General features: G+C 28.7%; 10 protein-coding genes across 10 annotated transcripts; 7 read left to right on the top strand and 3 right to left on the bottom strand. All coding sequences in view use genetic code 12, as the record gives it.

Moving 5' to 3' along the window:
* Window positions 1–207: 207 nt before the first annotated feature.
* Window positions 208–3,306, top strand: VPS34 (phosphatidylinositol 3-kinase; the record flags this gene model as incomplete). The annotated part of the gene is made up of 1 exon (XM_051765081.1): window positions 208–3,306. One exon carries the CDS (start codon window positions 208–210, stop codon window positions 3,304–3,306), a length of 3,099 nt encoding a protein of 1,032 aa, XP_051618430.1.
* A 66-nt stretch (window positions 3,307–3,372) lies between these two features.
* Window positions 3,373–4,308, bottom strand: PHO15 (4-nitrophenylphosphatase; the record flags this gene model as incomplete). Its single annotated transcript, XM_051765080.1, has 1 exon — window positions 3,373–4,308. The coding sequence occupies one exon, from the start codon at window positions 4,306–4,308 to the stop codon at window positions 3,373–3,375; it is 936 nt and encodes a 311-aa protein (XP_051618429.1).
* Window positions 4,309–5,003: 695 nt separating this feature from the next.
* LEM3 (Lem3p) lies at window positions 5,004–6,374 on the top strand (the record flags this gene model as incomplete). Its single annotated transcript, XM_051765079.1, has 1 exon — window positions 5,004–6,374. The coding sequence occupies one exon, from the start codon at window positions 5,004–5,006 to the stop codon at window positions 6,372–6,374; it is 1,371 nt and encodes a 456-aa protein (XP_051618428.1).
* A 565-nt stretch (window positions 6,375–6,939) lies between these two features.
* Window positions 6,940–8,043, top strand: KGF54_004385 (MDR family NADP-dependent oxidoreductase; the record flags this gene model as incomplete). The annotated part of the gene is made up of 1 exon (XM_051765078.1): window positions 6,940–8,043. One exon carries the CDS (start codon window positions 6,940–6,942, stop codon window positions 8,041–8,043), a length of 1,104 nt encoding a protein of 367 aa, XP_051618427.1.
* A 120-nt stretch (window positions 8,044–8,163) lies between these two features.
* Window positions 8,164–8,982, top strand: KGF54_004384 (S-adenosylmethionine-dependent methyltransferase; the record flags this gene model as incomplete). The annotated part of the gene is made up of 1 exon (XM_051765077.1): window positions 8,164–8,982. One exon carries the CDS (start codon window positions 8,164–8,166, stop codon window positions 8,980–8,982), a length of 819 nt encoding a protein of 272 aa, XP_051618426.1.
* A 335-nt stretch (window positions 8,983–9,317) lies between these two features.
* SAC3 (Sac3p) lies at window positions 9,318–13,355 on the top strand (the record flags this gene model as incomplete). The annotated part of the gene is made up of 1 exon (XM_051765076.1): window positions 9,318–13,355. The coding sequence occupies one exon, from the start codon at window positions 9,318–9,320 to the stop codon at window positions 13,353–13,355; it is 4,038 nt and encodes a 1,345-aa protein (XP_051618425.1).
* A 424-nt stretch (window positions 13,356–13,779) lies between these two features.
* On the top strand, window positions 13,780–15,234 carry ENT3 (Ent3p; the record flags this gene model as incomplete). The annotated part of the gene is made up of 2 exons (XM_051765075.1): window positions 13,780–13,855; window positions 13,925–15,234. 2 exons carry the CDS (start codon window positions 13,780–13,782, stop codon window positions 15,232–15,234), a joined length of 1,386 nt encoding a protein of 461 aa, XP_051618424.1.
* Window positions 15,235–17,504: 2,270 nt separating this feature from the next.
* Window positions 17,505–18,117, top strand: CPR3 (peptidylprolyl isomerase; the record flags this gene model as incomplete). Its single annotated transcript, XM_051765074.1, has 2 exons — window positions 17,505–17,777; window positions 17,848–18,117. 2 exons carry the CDS (start codon window positions 17,505–17,507, stop codon window positions 18,115–18,117), a joined length of 543 nt encoding a protein of 180 aa, XP_051618423.1.
* A 97-nt stretch (window positions 18,118–18,214) lies between these two features.
* On the bottom strand, window positions 18,215–18,955 carry KGF54_004380 (uncharacterized protein; the record flags this gene model as incomplete). Its single annotated transcript, XM_051765073.1, has 1 exon — window positions 18,215–18,955. One exon carries the CDS (start codon window positions 18,953–18,955, stop codon window positions 18,215–18,217), a length of 741 nt encoding a protein of 246 aa, XP_051618422.1.
* Window positions 18,956–19,333: 378 nt separating this feature from the next.
* Window positions 19,334–20,086, bottom strand: KGF54_004379 (U4/U6-U5 snRNP complex subunit; the record flags this gene model as incomplete). The annotated part of the gene is made up of 1 exon (XM_051765071.1): window positions 19,334–20,086. One exon carries the CDS (start codon window positions 20,084–20,086, stop codon window positions 19,334–19,336), a length of 753 nt encoding a protein of 250 aa, XP_051618421.1.
* Window positions 20,087–20,246: the final 160 nt, after the last annotated feature.

Below are 20,246 nucleotides of genomic sequence, written 5' to 3'. Positions count from 1 at the left end.
TTATTGGAAAGATCGTTGTAAGTGCTAACTCTTTTGACCTTTATTAAGTTTTTCGTTGCAGCCAAATTTATTGAAAAGACTTGGTAGCCTAATTTTTGATAAGAGATTAAGCATATTTACTGTAAATTCACAGATCATAAATCCAAATTTGTACAGAAACAACATAGATCTTTTAATGTTCACAATTGATTTAACTTTTATTGAACTATGACTACTTTATCACAACCGCAAGATACAACACTACCCAAAACCAAAATCTCCACAACTTACGGCTTATCAAAAGATTTATCACAACAAATAATTATAAAAATATGTTATTTAGAAACTACATTATCAAATGAAGAATTAAACTTATCAAAACTATCAGAAAAGTTTCAAGATCCTTCAAAATTCAAAAAACTCTCCCAAATATACAAGTTTCTGGATTTATTCGTTAAAGTTGAAATTTTCGATGGTAAAAATAATAATTTATTAAGTATACCTATACAAACTTCATATAAATCATTCAATAATAAAAAGAGACAATGGAATCAATTTTTGAAATTATTTATTAATTATAATCAAGTCAATTATGAGAGCTACTTGAAGTTTACAATTTGGGAGATAATTGATACTAAACCTGCTTTGTTTGGGTATGGATTTTTAAGTTTATTTAACGACAATACTTCAACTTTAAGAAAGGGGTCTCAAAAAGTACCTATATTTACGAACCAAGAAGATTTGGAAAAAAATGAAAAAAATATAAATTATGGAGATCAAATTGGTTTAACTGATTTAGAAAAAGATTTGATCAAATATGAAAATGGAGAGTACCCTAGAATTAACTGGTTAGATAAATTATCATTACCTAAAATCAACGAAATGATATCAAATAGTACAAACAATAATAAAGATTATGATTATTACTTATATGTTGAATTACCACAATTTGAATTTCCTATAGTTTATTCAGATATAAAATTCGATGTACCAACAATAGAACCAATTCATGAATCAAATATAAATATTCCACCAATTAATACAATGAGTAAAATATTAAATTCAATAGATATTCCCAAATCAACATCACAAGATCACTCAAAAGCCAAGATTTTTGATCCTGATTTTCAAATAACTTCAAATACTTCAGCTACTCCTAGTAACAATCAACCTAATTCAAATAATAATATATTAGATCCAATTGAATTAAAATTTCATAAACTAGAAAGAAATATAAATAATAATTCAATAATTGACAAAGATTTAAAACCATCACCACAATTACGTGATGAACTTTTAAAAATTTTATTAAAACCATCAAATGCAGAATTAAATGATAATGAAAAAAATTTAATGTGGAGATTTAGATATTATTTTAGTAAAAATAATTCAAATGAATCAAATGCAAAATCAACAACCACCACCAAGTCATTCTTACCAAAATTTTTAAAATCTATTAATTGGGAAAATGAATACGAATTGGATCATACTTTTAAAGAAATACTACCATTATATTGGAGTGTAGATAAGATACAAATTGGTGATGCTTTGGAATTACTAGGTAATTATTTTAATCCTTATATATTGGGGAAATCAGTTATGCCTTTGGAAAGTAATGAAAATTCACTTAAGAAGGATATGAAATTAAAAGATGATGAGATTAGTTTTCAAAAAATATTTGATAATGTTTGTTACTTGAGAAAATTAGCAGTTGAAAGATTGAAATTAGCAAGTTCTGAAGAGTTATTATTGTACTTATTACAATTAGTTCAAGCTTTGAAATATGAATCATTGATTTATCAAGATCTTTATAACGAAAGCGAAGAAGAATCGGAGTTGGACTGTATGAAATTACCACTTGCGAATTTCTTGATTGAATCTGCTGTTGAGAATGAAAAATTAGGTAATTTCTTTTATTGGTATGTTAAAGTTGAAAATGAAGATTTGTTAAACGTTGATGGAAGTACAAGTAATTCAATATATGGAATAATACTAAATAAATATATTGAATCTTTGAAAATTTATTGTCATGAACATAAATTACCTTATTATAAACACTTAAAAAAACAAATTTGGTTTATTAAAAAATTAACAAATTTAGTTGAGTTATTAAGATCATCTTTTAAAAAAAATGAATCAACTGCTAAAAAAATTGAATTTTTAAGGGAATATTTATCAGCAACCACAAACGAACTAAATAAATTCCCAGAACCTTTTCCCTTACCATTAGATCCATCAATAATGGTATGTGGTTGTTACCCTGAAGAATCATCAGTTTTCAAATCTTCATTAGCACCATTGAAAATTACTTTGAAAACTATAGAATACAAGAAAAAATCAGGTAGTCATCATACAACATCACAAATTTTCGGTCAAAAATCTAAAAAATATGGTAAATACCCATTAATGTTTAAAATTGGTGATGACTTAAGACAAGATCAGTTAGTTATTCAAATTATTAATCTTATGGATCAACTATTGAAAAATGAAAATTTGGATTTAAAATTAACACCATACAAGATTTTAGCAACTAGCCCTGTTGCTGGGTTAATTCAATTTGTGCCTAATGAAACATTAGATTCAATATTATCCAAAAATAATCAAATCAATTCAAATACAAACACTGCTAATACAATTTCAACTGCATCTACTTCCCCACAAGTTTCTACTAATGGGATATTAAATTATTTGAGATTACATAGTCATGATCAACAAATAATTGAACCCATTTCCAAAAGTGTATTAAATTCATCAACACCAACAACTTCAATTTCAAAACAACCAAAACAAGCAATAACTTCAGATTTAGGAGTATCTCCCATATTAATGGATAATTATGTAAAATCATGTGCTGGTTATTGTGTTATAACATATATCTTGGGTGTTGGTGATAGACATTTAGATAATTTATTATTATCACCTAATGGAAAATTTTGGCATGCTGATTTTGGATATATTTTAGGTAGAGATCCAAAACCTTTCCCACCATTAATGAAATTACCTATACAAGTTATAGATGGAATGGGTGGATTAGATCATGAAAATTATAATATTTTTAAAAATTATTGTTTTATAACTTATCAAACTTTAAGAAAAAATTCAAATTTAATTTTAAATTTATTTCAATTAATGTGTGATGCAAATATACCAGATATTAAAATTGATTCAACGAGAGTATTGGAAAAAGTTGAAGAGAAATTTTGTTTGGCTATGAATGAAGAAGAAAGTATTTTACATTTTCAAAATCTAATTAATGATAGTGTTAATGCCTTTTTGCCTGTTGTTATTGATAGATTACATAGTTTGGCTCAATATTGGAGGGCTTAGGAAAAAAAAAAAAAAAAAGTCTATTAATGTATTAATAATCTATAATTTTATTCTATTAAGTTATAGTTATTTTTCATGAGTGAATCCATAAACGTCACCTAATTTTTGAATATAATAAGTAGGTGCATCATTTTTATCCAAACTTTTAACTCTTTCTTCAGTTTCAATACCTGTCAAAACCAACATAGTATCTAATCCACCATTTTTACCAAATTGTATATCAGTATTTAATCTATCTCCAATCATTAATCCTTTTGATGGTGATTCTTTTAATCCAGGCAATTGAGCTTTTATAGAATTCATCATACTTTGATTTGGTTTACCACAAATAGCATCCGGTTTTCTTGAACTTGCATAAGATACAGTTTCAATAATTGATCCAGCACCAATTAATAATTTACCATGAGATGGGAAAGTTGAATCTATATTTGTTGCAATAAATGGGATAGATTTATTATCTTTTAAAAGATATTGCATAGTCATTGATAATTTTAAATAATTAATATTAAAACATAATCCACATAATACACAACCAACTGAAGGATCTAAATTATTTAAAAGTTCAGTATTTGAATTAAAAATTATTCCATCTTCTGAAAATTTAGGATCAGTTCCTCCTAAAGTTTCATATCCCAATTCATGTAATTCTTGTTCAATTCCTTCTTCACCTAATACCCAAACTTTTTTATTTTTAGGTAATTTTAATATTTTTTCAATATAAACAGAACTAGCAAAAGATGAACCAAATATTTCAGATTTAGTTATATTGTGAATTCCCATTTGGGCAAATTTTTTTAAATAATCATTTCTTGATTTTGTTGAATTATTAGTTACAAATATAATAGTTTTTTTTTGTTCCTTTAAAAAAGATAAAGTTTCTGCTACTGATGGTAATAAATGATCACCTAACCATAATACTCCATCACAATCGAATAAAAAATAATCGTATTTGTCTAGTATTAAAGATTGGACTTGTTGTTTGTCTGTTATTTTAATTGACATTTTTGAGTTTGTTGAGTCTATCAATTGAGTGGATTTAAAACTGAAGTGTTGTATATTTTGAAAAATTGTATTAGTTTGATTTGTAACTTATTCTTGCTTAAATCTAACGGTTATTCACAAAATCAACAGATTCAAAATAAATTACCGATATTTAAGTAGCTACCATGTGGTCTTTTGATTTTTTTGACATTAGTTGGTTGCAAATAATTAGATGCTAAGATCTAAGTCAACAGATAGATACCTCAGATCTTATATAGACGAATGATACAACAAGAAAAGAATTTGCACAAGCTATTAATCTAAATTGAATGTTTTGAAAGTTTAATTTGCTTAAAATCTTCTCTTTTTTGTTCATGTATTGATTGATGAAAATGATATACACTTGAAAACGTGCCGATAATTGTAAAACTAAAAATTACACTGGTTTATTGATACATGCTACAGCCTAAATCTCTTTAACTGGTGTCTTAAATTTAAATAAAATTCTGTGCTCCATCTTTGATTCAAAAGGTTGTTGATGATTTACCGTATAGTTTCAATATTAAAAAAATAATTTTGGGAAGTCTCGGATTTATAATTTTCTTCTATCTCTTATTATTAAAGGGAGAGATTAAAATATTTTTATAATAAATCAAAGTTATAAATATAATAAATTGATATACGAACTTAAATCAACCGTTAATTAAGCCAATAGAATGGCAACTACTACATCATATCATACAACAGAACCAACAGCTGGTCTAGCTAATAATAATATACATGATTTAAATAATGGAGTAGAAGGAAATAATCATCATAATGCACCTGATGATAATAATCAATATGATAATTATGATTCAGATTCAGTATCAGAAGATGAACCCTTGGATGTTGATAAAAAGGAATCAAGAAGACCTTCAGATAATGCTTTTAGACAACAAAGATTAAAAGCTTATAATCCAGTATTAACTGCTAAAACTGTTATTCCATTATTAGTTGCAATTGCAATAGTATTTGTACCATTAGGAGCAGCAATGTGGTATGCATCAAATAGAATAGAAGATATAACAATTGATTATTCACAATGTGAGAATTTAGCAAGTTTTGATTATTGGAGTGATATACCAACTAATTATACTGATTTTAATAATAGAAAAAAATATGATGGTTATCAACCTAATTTTGCATGGAAATTAACTAATGATTCATCTCAACCATTTGAAGATGAAAGAAAAGTTTGTCAAATTCAATTTCAAGTATTAGATGAAATGAAAGGTCCTCTATATCTTTATTATAGATTACATAATTTTCATGCAAATCATCGTAGATATGTTAAATCATTTAGTGAAGATCAATTAAATGGAAAAGATGCTACTTTAAATACTATAAAAAATACTGTTGGACAAAATTGTCAACCGCTAAGTGATAGAGATGGAGTTAGAATTTATCCTTGTGGATTAATTGCAAATAGTTTATTCAATGATACTTATTCAACTGCATTTCAAGCAGTTAATGGTACTTCTGCAAATAAAACCGTTATATTAACCGAAAAGGGTATAAATTGGAGTACAGATAAAAATAGATTTGTTAAAACAAAATATAATTATACTGAAATTGTCCCACCACCAAATTGGTATAAAATGTTTCCAAATGGTTATAATTCAACAAATATTCCAGATATTTCAACATGGCCTCAATTTCAAAATTGGATGAAACCAAGTGCATTAGCAACTTTTAACAAATTAGCGTTAAGAAATGACACGGCAAAATTAGAAGCAGGACAATATCAAATAAATGTTGGTTTACATTTTCCTGTATTACCATATAATGGAAAAAAATATATATATATTAGTCAAAGATCAGTTATTGGTGGTAAAAATGATTTTTTGGGTATTGCATGGATGGTTGGTGGTGGTATATGTTTTTTATTAGGATTAACTTTATTAATTATAAATTTTGTTAAACCTAGAAAAACTGGTGATACTAATTTATTAAGTTGGAATCAAGAAAAATTTAAAAGAGATGAAGCTAATGCTGCTAATTCTGGTAATTCCGAAACAAATGGTATAAACGGGTATGAAAAATGATTAAAAGTGTTGATTTATTGATTTGTTAACATTTGTGATTTTTAAATAATGGGGTTTTATAGTAAAATAAACGAGTTTTGTTTGATTTGTAATTGATTCGGACATAAACAAGTTACTTCATTAACATTAAATTGTTCAAAGGCTAAGCGATATGATTAGTAATTATAGCTCGTTATCAACTCGGGTGAATTTCTAACCTTAAATCTACTCCATCTCACAAAACTAGAGATCAATTCTGAAACCAGCATAAACTATGTAAAACTAATAAGCGGATAATTCTTAAGATCCATCTGCAGTGGTACTAGCATATTGTATCAAAATCTGTTAAATGAAATAGGAAATTGCGGAAAATAAAATTACTTTGAAAATTTATCCTCCCTCCCCCAAGTATTACAAAATGTACTGTACTTTATAGAAAACATTTTGAAGTAAGATTGCGGACTTTGTTAAAAATTGAATTATGATGCTGACAAATACTAAATTTTTAAATGAATTATATATAAATTGATGAAGAATTCCTTTAATTGATTCAGCTTTAATTCTGAACTAACACAAGTACTTAAAAATGTCTACTCCAACAAAATCAATTCAAGTTACATTAAAAAATCCACCAACTGAATTTATAAATCCAAATTTTGGAGAATCAAATTCAACTTTTGCTATAAAAGAACAAGAAATCCCTGATTTAAAAGATGGAGAAATATTAATTAAAACAAGATTAATTTCAAATGATCCAACTCAAAGAGGTTGGATAAGAAGAAAAGGGTCAAAAAGATATTATGTTGATCCAATTGAAATTGGTAACCCAATGGAATCATTAGCTATTGGAGAAGTTTTAGAAAGTAAATCTACCACTTACAAAAAAGGTGATTTGATAAATGGGAAATTCTATTGGGCTGATTTTGCTATTGTTAATGAATCACAAATTTTCAACAAAATTGATCAAAGTTTAGGATTACCTTTAGAATATTATTTGTCTGTTTTTGGTATGACTTCATTAACTGCATTATTTGGTTTAACAGAGGCTGGTGGATTGAAAAAATATTTAGGTGATGAAAAGCCAAAAGATTTAACAGTTTTAGTGTCTGCTGCTTCAGGTGCTACTGGTTCAGTAGTTGTACAAATTGCAAAACATTTGTTAGGAGCAACTAAAGTTTTAGGGATATCAGGATCAGATGAAAAATGTAAATGGGTTGAATCATTAGGAGCTGATAAATGTTTCAATTATAAGGATTCAAACTACCAAAATCAAATTTCAGAATATTTGGGTGATTCTTTAGTAAATGTTTATTTCGATAATGTTGGAGGAGAGATTTCAAATTTTGCTTTAACTAAAATGGCTAAATTCGGTACAGTCATATCATGTGGATCTATATCAACTTATAATTCCTCAACTCCACCATCAATAACAAATTGGGGAGAAATTACAGTCAATTCATTATCTGTTAATGGATTTATTGTATTTGATTATTTTGCAAAATTTCAAGAAGGTGTACAAATCTTATCTAATGCGGTAAAAGAAGGTAAAATCAAAGTAACTAATGCTTATCATGTCGATAGCTTAGAAGGTAATGATGAAATTGCTAAATTTGAACAAATTCCTAAGATTTGGACTCAATTGTTTAATGATAATAAACCTAATGGTAAATTGATTACTAAAGTTGCTTAAATAAATATATATAGCTTTTAATACTGTGTGTTTAAATAATAAATAAATCTTGTTGCAAAATACATTAAAAACGCGCAAATCGTAAACTTTTTTGAAACAAATATTTCGAACAATATCTATATGAATCAATGGCCACTCTATAACCTCAATGAATTATCTAAGGATAATATAGACGATCATATCTTTGAACTATACTCAGAAAACACACCGCCAAACAACCTAGGTTTTATAGATAAATCCAGAAACAATCTATTAGTTACATTACCTCAGTCACAAATGGATCTAAATATAAATCAATCAATATCACAATTATCTTCCAAAACTTCGAAAAATAGTACAACGGGGTTTATATGCTGGCAAGTATCTGTATTGTTTGCTGATTGGCTCTTGTCAAAAGGTTGTCCCTTTAGGCTCAATAAAGAATTGGTGGTTTTGGAGTTAGGTTCAGGAATTGGTGGAGTCTGTGCATCTAGTTTACTGTCCAAAGTTGGTAATTTTATAGCTACTGACCAGAAACATATTTTGAAATTGCTCAAGGAGAACATTACGAGTAATTGTGAGTTTAGAAGTTCAACGATTGAAGTTTCAAATAAATCCTCTACGATTATTGACGTGATTGAATTTGATTGGGAGGAATTGGAGCAAGGAATGTATAACTATGGCAAAGTATCTGACACATTACCTAACCTAGTGATAGCTTGTGATACAATTTACAATGAGTATTTGATTACACCTTTCATTAATACTTTAAAAACTTTACTTGTTGGTGATGCAATTGCGTTGGTGGCTGTTCAATTGAGAGATGCTATAACTTTGGAAAATTTTGTCACTACTTTGGTTAATGATCAAGAGCTAAAAGCTTTTAATGTACCTAAACAATGTTTGAGTGATGAGTTGAGTGTTGGGTTTCAAGTTTATTGTATAAAGAAAGCTCTGTAGATTTATATACTAATTCCACTATATCCAATGTTAGTCATTTATTTCATGGATGTATTCTGTGAAAATTCTCTCTCCATTCTGACTCCACTGCGTAATACTTGTAAAATGAATTTATCTTTTCAAACTGAGTTGTTAATCAGAGAAATGAAAATGCATAAATAAATAAAAATATTAAACAAAATCTGACATACAAAAAACTAAATCAGATTTAAATCTAATTACTATCAACGAAATTTAACTAATTCATTCATTTAAATAAGTCTTTCATGAATCCACGTATGATCAAACTATAGCATATAAAACATCTTGTATATACATAGCAACTCAACAATATAATGTCCTCACCATTTGGAGGGTTTACATCATTCAATACGAGTACAAGTAATGGACAATCTGCATTTACATCTAACAATAACTCAGCATTTACTAATAATCAATCTACAGCATTTTCTAATAATCAATCTACATTTGCAAATGGATTCCTACCGAGTGGCAATTTAAATCAAAATTTAAATGAAAACAAAGAGACAATAACATCAAAAAGAACTCCATTCAAAAATCAATCTAAAAGATTTGGAAAAGCATATATACATTCTGATACTGAAATGAAAAGTTCATCTCCTACTCCAACACCATCATCTAGTAATAGCAGTAATGGAAATCAATCACAACTTAATCAACTACAAGTTTTCAAACCGAAAGATGTTGAAATTACAGGTCCATTATTTTCCAATCCTCAAGCATTTGGATTCAAGAAACAAAACAAAAATGTTCAACCAAGACCAATTCCAAAATATTATCTAACTCAACCAAAATATTTAGTTACAAAACCATTTATACAGAATGAATGGGATAGACAAAATCAAATCAAAATGACTCAAATGGAAACGAACAATCAAGGAAAAGATTATCAAGGACTTTATGAAGATTTTCAAAAATTGAGAGAAATTGAAAGAAAAGAAATGGAGACTTTGGGTTTAGTTGATGCTGAAAATACAGCGAAAAATTTAAATGAAGCAATCGCATTTCAAGGTTCATGTTTAGATATGTGTCCAGTATTTGAAAGAGTTAGAAGACAATTAGAAAACAATGTTAAAAACTTAGAAAAAGATCCACAAACTAATAAAATATCAGTATCAAGAGCTGTAAAAGCATTTTCAAGACCTGCTGCAGGTCAACCACCACCATTACCATCAGAAGTTAGACCACCACATGTTTTAAAAACTACATTAGACTATTTAATAGATACAATAGTTGATAAATTACCAGAAGCTCATTCTTTTATTTGGGATAGAACAAGATCCATTCGACAAGATTTTACTTATCAAAATAGTTTTGGACCAGAAGCTGTTGATTGTAATGAACGAATTGTTAGAATACATTTATTATCTTTACATATAATGGCTGGTAGTGATTTAGAATATTCTCAACAACAAGAGTTAGAACAATTCAATAAGGCATTGCAAACTTTAATGGAAATTTATCAAGATGTAAGAAATAATGGAGGTACATCACCAAACGAAGCAGAATTTAGAGCATATCATTTATTAAGTCACATAAGAGACCCGGAATTAGAAAGACAAATTCAAAATTTACCACCTTCTGTTTTCAATGATTCCAAAATTCAATTAGCATTAAAATTAAGAAAAATAGTATCACAAAATAATTTGGTGGGGAGAGGTTTACATAATCTTATTGGTGCATTAGATTTATATGTTGAATTTTTTAAAGTTGTATATAGTGAAGAAACTCCATTGTTAATGGCATGTTTATTAGAAACTCAATTTAGTGAAATTAGATTTTACGCCTTAAAGGCGATGTCAAGAGCATTTCATACAAAAGGTAAATCATATTTTGTCTCAAATTTGGCAAACGTCTTGGGATTTGATTCAGAGACAAAATTAATTGATTTTTTACAATATTATGAAATTGACATTATCAACACAAATGGAGAATTGTTGGTTGATTTATTTAATAAGGATAAATTGGAATCTCAATATAAATTGAACTCGTTTACTGATAAACCAAGACCTTCTCCTGTTTATTCAACTCAATTAAATTCAAAGATTAAAGGACGAAGTTTGAAGTATTTCATAAATAGTGGGTTACCAAATTCGGGGTTTAACTTAAAGAATGATGATAGTGTGTTGATTTCAAATCAAAAATTACCAGAAATACCCAAGATCCAGTCTTTACCATCATCTACATTTGCAATTTCCAACAACAACAACGGTGTACAATCTAATGAAATCAAAATACCCTCATTTGAACCACCAGTACAACGGCAAGCACAAGCACTACCAGTTCAACAACAACAAAAGCAATCATTTTCATTTGAATCGGCACCTCAAAATCCATTTGGTCAACCCCCAACTAAGTCGACATCAATTGAAACACAACCTCAGCCAACAGCAACGCCTTTTCAATTTGACTCATCAAATAAAACTACCACTTTTCCGTCTACTGCAAACAAAAGTCCAGAACCTGAAATAGACAATCCTCAAACAAAGCCAAAAATTGATTTTTCATTTAATAAACCTTCATCTATCCCAACAACAAATTTATTTTCAACTAAAAAAGTAACTTTTGACTCAACTCCAGAAATTAAAGAAATCCCAAACAGAATTGATTTACTCAATAACGAACAACAAGCAACAGCATTACTGGTAAAACCTATTTCTTCACCAATACCGCAACAGAAGAAATTAATTGAAAATCCAAAGTTCCCTAATGCTGCTCAAATTGTTATTGAATGCATGCTTAAGAATGTCATTGATGAAGAGTTAAAAGAATTTTTACCAAGAATTATACATGATCACAACATACAAGTTAGAAGAAATAACGTTATCAAGTCATTGACTTCACAAATTTTTTCGGCTTTTGTTGCTGAAATAAGTTATGAATCAACATTGGAGTTGAAAGCAGTCCATGTATACAATTCATCAACCAAGAAAAGATCAATGCGTAGTTTAGTGAAAAAAGCAATACAATGTAGAACAACCTACCAAGCAAGGACAAAGAAAAGAAATGAATTACAATCAGTGTCATTTATGCAGTCATCATTGAAAAGAGCATTAAGTAAAGATGATTCAAGAGATAACTCATCAAGAAAAAAACATAGAGGATCAATTGAAAATTTAGATATTGGCAAAAAACAATTAGAACTTAGAAAATTTTGGGAACCATTACATTTGCAAGACTTTGTTAATACTTGTGCATCTAATTTAAAATTAAAAATCAACGATTTAAATTTAAATTTGAAATGGTTATTAGTGGTTGAAAATTGGGATACTGATTATTCGAGATGGCTTAAATCAAAATTTAATTTGAAATCAAACATGAAATTAATGGTTTATGAACAAGATATGGAGAATGACAAAATTAATTTAGATCTTACAAGTTTACCATCAAATGATAAATTAAATAAAGGATTTTTCAGTAAATGTTCGTTTATATTATTAGAATGTGGATTATGTTCTAACTCTGATTTATCAATCAACCAAAAGTTATCAACTGATGCAAAAATTTTGAGAAAAATATTAACAATGATTGAGAAATATTCATTTTATAAAGCTCATATAATCATTTTGTTTTGGGATATTAATCAATCTGGATTATCAAGTCAAGAAGTCACTGACAAATTATTTTTACATCAATATGGGTCATTTAAGAATTTAAAGAATTTAATACTATGTGATATGACTGTGGCACAAGATCAACTTAATGAGGTGCTTAATTCTGCTGTTAATAAAATTGCAATTGACTTTGATGGGGAATTGACAAATAGAGGTTTGAGAAATGAAATTAGATTAAAGACCAAATTGAAAGTCGATGAAGAAACTGAAGCACGTCTGAAAAGACAAGAGGAATGGAATCACTCGAACAAACTAAATCAACTAGAACAAAAAATGATGAATCATGCAAAGACATTAAAAAAATATGATTATTTAACTACATCATATACTAAACCTAAACCACCAAAATTGAATAATACATCAACAACTTTCAACGCAAGTACCATGGCAAATAAATCATTAGCTAAAATAATAGCTTCTCGCGGAGGTGCAAGATCAAATTTAAGTTCTATAAGTTCATCAAATTCAACTTTCTTGAATTCTTCATCAATTATTTCAAATGGTTCTTTATTCAACGGATTTGGAAAAGGTGTTGTTGAAGAAAGTACACCAATAAATTCACCTGGTAGACCGTCATCTAGAGTATCTTCAATATCATCAATATCTCATTTGCACAATCATTTACAATCTCATGATAAACCTAAAATATCCAATGAAGATAAATTGAAAAGATTAAAAGAATTAGCTGCTGGCATCAAATCAAAATATCAACAATCTGGCTTATCCAAGGAAAATTAATATTTCTTAATAGATGATAATTTATACGTTGTAATAATAATAATTTTAATCATTTAAATTTAACTTGTAAAAATTTGGTCTTGTTTTCCATATATATCCCTAAAGCCGCATGTTGCTTTCTGTTTCAAGTAATTTCTAATTCTACTAAATTAATTATTAATTTTTCAATGACAAAAATTAAAGAGAGAACAACACAAGTTCAAATTTAACAAGATCATTTTAATAGATCAATCAATCAATTTAATCACTGATACTTTATACAGTTCAGTTAAATTTTTAAAGAGTTAATCAGATCAATTATTAAAGAATCAATTTACAACTTTCAAGTTAGACTTTGAAACAAAATTCAGACACCATTATACAACAAAAGTTAAATATTCATTGATAGAGATCGGATTTATTGGAAATAAGTAATTGAATAAAAATGGATTTATTAAAAGATGCTGCTAAAAACTTGAATCTTTACGAAGTAAAAGCTTATGTTCGTAAAGCTCAAAATGGTATGTTAATTTCAATTTGTGTACAGATCATGGCAAAGTCCGACGTCAAATACTAACTCTGCCATCTAGTTGCTATGAATTTAACTGAAATTGAATCAAAAGTACGTGAAGCTACAAATAATGAACCATGGGGAGCACCAAGTACATTGATGGCTCAAATTGCTTCAGCAACTTATAATTATAGAGAAAGAGAAGAAATTATAGCATTTATATTTCGTAGATTTACTGAAAAAGCAGCAAATGAATGGAGACAAGTTTATAAATCATTACAATTATTAGATTATTTAATTAAAAATGGTAGTGAAAGATTAATTGATGATGTTAGATCAAATTTATCATTAATTCAAATGTTAAAATCTTTTCATTATATAGATTCAAAAGGTAGAGATCAAGGTATTAATGTTAGAAATAAAGCTAAAAATTTAATTAATTTATTAAATGATGATACTCAAATTAGAAATGAACGTAAGAAAGCAAGAGCAAATCAAAAGAAGTTCGGTGGTGTTTCATCTGCTGCATTTGGTGGTGCCTCATCAATTGGAACTAGTTATGGAGGATCAAGTTCATTTAATGATGTTGATGATGATGAATTTTCAAATAGAGTTTATGGTGATGGTGGTGTATACGGTGAAAGATATGACGATCCTGCATCTGCTTATAACAATGGTTCAACTGGTACAGGAGGTGATCAATTTGAAGAATATGATGTTCAACCAACTACTAAAACTGCTGTATCAAAAGCCACAACTGGTCAAGCTTCAAGAATAAATGCTAAAGCTTCAAAATCAAAACCACAACCAAAGGAACCTGAAGGTGATTTATTAGGAGATTTATTAGGATTTGACGATACTCCTTCTTCAAGTAATAAACCAGCAACCACCAACAATGATGAAGACGATGATGATGATGATGATTTTGATGATTTCCAAGCAGCTCCAACACAAACCAATTCAAATAATTTATCAAATAATTTATCAAGTTTATATCATCCTCAACAACAACAACAGTCACAACCACAACAGCCACAATTCCAACAGTTCTCATCACAACAAAATATATTTGCATCATCAAACACAACAACAAACTCATCAAATATTGGATCAGGTTCTTTATCAACAGGACCAGCAAAATCTTCAAGTTCAAATGATGCATTTTCATCTTTATTCTCATCTGCAAAATCAAAATCATCAACTCCAAAACCTAAAACTTCAACAACTTCTAAACCATCAACTACCACAACCACAACCACTAAACCAACTGTGCAAGACGATGATTTTTTCAATGATTTCACCTCATCTTCGAATCAACAATCTAAACCTGCTACAAATGGGAATAGTAATAATAATAATAATGGTGAGATTGATTTATTGAGTTTTTAAATATTTAAGAAAAGATAGATTAGGAAATATTGTGTAAAAGTAAAAAATTTTATATAAAGTTATTTTTAATTGTTTTCTTGGAGTGTTTGAACTCTCAAATTCTTCACTCCGAATGTAAAAAATCTTGAATTCTTTACGAATCAATTCTGCTCCACTTTTCAAAGCATTCAAAGTGTGAGCTCCTTCCTCAAAATCTGGTGCATTAGCATGAAGAACATTGAGGGTATCGGAAAATGCAACGAAGAATTAAGCCCTGAAAAAAAAGTGACATGTCTGGACGCAATTTGGAAAACCCTCAAATTTTTTTGGAGGTAAATTTACAGACTTTCTAGCTATATTGAGAACTCTGAGTACCATCAAGAACCAATATGCAGCATGTATTCATCACTAAAGCTCATATTTGTATCAAAGTAAGTGCAGAAGCTTTGATAGTACATGTTAATTAATTTTACAACAATAATATTGTTGAGAGCTGTAAACTCCCCTATTTGAGGATTTTCAGGGTACGTTATAATAGATAATATCTGTGGTTCAGTTCGTTTTTAATTAATGCAACTCCAGTTGCTCTGGCGTGCTCATCCGTCATTCTTGTTAATGCCAATTTTTATTGTTGATTATAATTAATTATCTTATTCAATTGATCTCCAAAACATCTGTAGCAGCAAATTCAATCAATGTTCGTGTACAATCATCAATTATAATTCTAAGTAGTTATTATTGGTAAATTGGATTAATGTAACAGTTGTGCTTGTTAGCTTGTTTTTAGTTTGGTTTCTAATATGTAACATGTACAAAACCATTCATCATTTAGTTATATGATAGGATCACTTGAAACATATTTGATTTTTTCATGTCATAAGCTTTAAGTTGTAACTTCCAAACATTGTTTGTCTAGGGTAGTTTTGGCCCGTTTGTCAATTAAAGTGACTATTTTCATAAAATAGTGCTAGTGTGAAGTCATATTGGGGCTAGTTACTGTCGAATTTGTTGCACTTGTCCTGCTTCTTTCAGCTGCACTGAAACTTCACTATAGAATTGAATCTAAAATGGTAGTAAGGAATGTTTTAAATCGAAAGTTGAGTCAACATTAAATGCCCATTTTTATCAGGTAACCTGCCCACTCACAGTTATGTATCTCAAGTATCATAGTCAAAAAGGGTTGTTAGTCATTTTATCACAGTCCAATCAGTTAGTTAAGTTTGTCTTCAAAGGTTGTTTTTTAAGCTTTTTAAAATTATCCATTGTCCATTGGGTTGGGAAAACATCTCAGGTAGTCAAATCAGGTAACCCCCATACTCAAGTCAGTGAAATGTCTCACAAATATTTTTCATTCAATAATGAAACTAGAATTTTGAAGTTAATAAATATATAAATAAATAATTCTACACTTGTATGGATAAAAGTAGGTCCTTGTGATCAATTGATAAAGAAAAGGTAGTAAAAATAATAAAAAAGAAAACTCGATTTGTACTTATCTAAATAGCAAAATATTTGTTATGCTAATCTAAATCCAATTTAGGAAATCAGATTAAAATCTTGAATTTTCTCTACACAACTACAAAGCCTAATTCTGTGCCCCATAAGAAAGTGAAATTAATTCGTATGAGATTTTCCTTTCTTGTTCATACTCAGAATCTAGTCACTTGATGTTTTAATTTACTTGAATGCTCAACTTTGCACTTTATTTGAAACCATTACAGCCGTTTTTTAACCGAGAATTCGGGGCTACCAAATTGTGTTTCATCAATTTTGTGTCTTATGTCAGGTAAATTAAAGAACTGACATAAAGTTGAGTTCTGTACGCACTTAGCAAAACTAATGCGCACAAATGGGAAACTCTTTTTTAATAATCATTCAACTTGCAAATTGAAAAGGTCTTATTGCAACCTATGCTCTAGGTCCATTCAAAAGTATTTAGTCAAATAGATGTTACTTACATTCAGGCTAGGAAGTCCACGCAAATTGGCTTTACAATTTTCCAACATATAAAATAGTATTCAAAGTGGTGTTGTTGAATGGATCGGGTAAAAGATGTGCTCAAAAACTTCTATGTGTATCAATTGAGCTTTAGAGACTCGCACAATCAATACAACAAAAAGTATTCCGCATATGTATTGGTAATCTTGTGTCTCAAATATCGCTGACAATATTAATTCTTCAAAATTCTATCATACATTTATTTTACTACTGCGAGAAAAAGTATCGGAATTTTTCATTATTGTAATTTAACTTTTTATACTCCTATCAATAGATTCTAATATATCAAAGCAATGTTTAAAACATCAATTAGATATTTTTCAGCAACTAGAAAAGCATTAGGTACAAAGGTATATTTCAAAACTTCAATAAATGGAGAAATTCAACCAGCTATTAAATTTGAATTATATGATGATGTAGTTCCAAAAACTGCTGAAAATTTCAAAGCTTTATGTACTGGTGAAAAGGGATTTGGATATGCTGGATCAATATTCCATAGAGTTATTCCAAATTTTATGTTACAAGGTGGTGATTTTACCAATTTTAATGGTACGGGTGGTAAATCTGTATGTTGAATAATTTGTGCATTCTCAAGTAGGGATCAATAAATCAAGTTTACTAACTAATAGTTTTTAGATCTACGGAACCAAATTTGCTGACGAAAATTTCACTAAAAAACATGATAGACCAGGTTTGTTATCAATGGCAAATGCTGGACCAAATACTAATGGTTCACAATTTTTTATCACCACAGTCTCAACCCCATGGTTAGATGGAGCTCATGTTGTTTTTGGTGAAGTTACTGATGGATATGACACTGTTCAAAAGATTGAAAGCTATGGTTCACAATCAGGTAGAACTACTGCTAAGATTGTAATTGAAGAATCAGGAGTCTCGGAAGAATAAGTATTTTAGGAAGGTAAATATAGAGGTGATTGCAAAAAAAACAAATATATAAATAATTTACAATCATATATTATTATACAATGTGTTAATTGTACAACTATATACTTGGTCCTTCGATTAATTCAACAATTTCTGCAGGTTTTTTCTTCTTCAATTGAGATAATTTATCATAATCACCGGCTAAAATTCTTGAAATGACTATATCATCTCTATCTTGAATTTCTCTTTCAGATTTATTTTCATTAGACAAGAACTCAATAGCTTTAGCAGTATCACCATGGAAGTATTCTTCCATTGCTCTTAATCTTAATTCTTTTTCAGCCCACATTGGACCATCAGTTTCACTTGCTTTTATTTGTGAAGTATATTTAACATATAACACATATGCGAAAATTGGTAATACTATATAAAAATATGGGATTTCCCAACCTTCTTGTTTTGGAGTTTCTCTTATAATTTTCCATTGTAATGTTCCTGTTTTATCATCCTTGTATGGAATTTTATCTATTATTTTCCCAGCATCTTTAGTGACAAATTGGAAATATTTTAAATCATTTGAATTATCTTCAAATAATTTTAATGCGTCTTTTGATACAGTTGGTAATATATAATTCCATTCTGAATGATTTCTCTTGTAGTACATATTCTGTAAATCTGCTATTGTTTTGAACTCAGAATCGGTTGGAACTCTTGGTGTACCATCTGGATTTGTATATGTTTTCGTTACTGATGGTAATGAATCTAATTTTGAACGTATATCTTGTTCTAATTGCAAACTAAATTTTCCTGGTTTGAATTTAAGGAATGATGTTATTGGAAATTTAAATGCGAACTTCATTGTGATTAAGTATATATGCTGATGTTAGTGAGTGTATAGATAATTAAAAAAGTAAGATTGAGTAATTTGGCAGTGAATTTAGGATAATTGGTGTTTTATTAATTGATGATGATGGTGATGTTTTAAACGATTCGTACTTGGTTTACTTTTCGTTTAAATTTTATTGGTTTAAATTTTTCATAATAAATTTTTTGTTACTAAAATAATTTGTAATTATATGCACTACCATGATTGATTACTACAAATACTAGAAATCAGTGTTTCAAGTATAGATTTGCATGGAAGAGTAGATTATAGAGTTCAGATCATCTCAAGCTCAAGCTCATTACTCAGTATGTCATTAATCATCAGTATTAATATTTAATTTTATTTACAATTTTATTTGGCTTTTGTAGAACCGAATGTTGCAAACCCCATCATTTCATTCATATCATTATCATGTACAGCCAATCCATTCTTGATTCCTTCGTCTTCTTCCTCTTGTAGTCTTTGCTTCTTTCGCTGCTTTTGCAATTGTCTCTTGTTCAGCCTTTTTGCCCTTTTTTGATCTTCAAATTGTTTTCGTCTTTCAATTCTTTCACTAAACGTCAAACCATTACTAACTTCATTATCATTATCTTGTTGATTTTTTTCATTTATACGTTGTTTTATTAGTTTTTCCATAGTTGAAATAACATCAGCAACACTTGCCCTTCGTATACCACCATCTAATATTTCACCTAATTCTTCACCCTCTTTACCTTCCTTGTGGTTTAATTGTATGACTTTATTTACATGTTGAGGAGAATTCAAATGGTCTATAAGCGCCAAATTATCACGAAATGATAAATCACATATGGGGCAAAAGAATCCAAATCTTTTGTTAGAACCAAATGATGATGAATTGTTTTGATCTGGGTTTATTAAGTTGAACGATTTAACAGCACTTAATGAGGTGTTTAATAAGTTGTCCCTATGTTTTAAGTAAGCTTGTGATGTGTCATTGTTCTTTAGATCTAGTAAATGTGATTGTTCTTGATCTTTTTGATTATTCTTTTTGTTTTTCTTATCTTTTGCTTCTTTTGCATATATTTCTAAGTTCCATTTCTTTCTACCATATTGATCAACCGTTATCTTTTGTTCTTCAGACATGATATAACCAATTTATAATAGTTCGGTGCCTTTGATGTTAGCATATTTGATAAAAGCAAATAGATGTAAGTTTAGACATTACCACTTTAATTATAAATTTGCGGTGCGTGTTTTAACAATTTCATCAATATCTACAAACAACATTCAAATAATATCTAGA

Source organism: Candida jiufengensis (assembly GCF_024610255.1).
Source record: "Candida jiufengensis strain CBS 10846 chromosome Unknown scaffold1, whole genome shotgun sequence".
Lineage (NCBI taxonomy): Eukaryota > Fungi > Ascomycota > Pichiomycetes > Serinales > Debaryomycetaceae > Lodderomyces > Lodderomyces jiufengensis.
The sequence above is the reverse complement of the archived record's forward strand: the minus strand, read 5'-3'. Positions and strand labels throughout refer to the sequence as shown.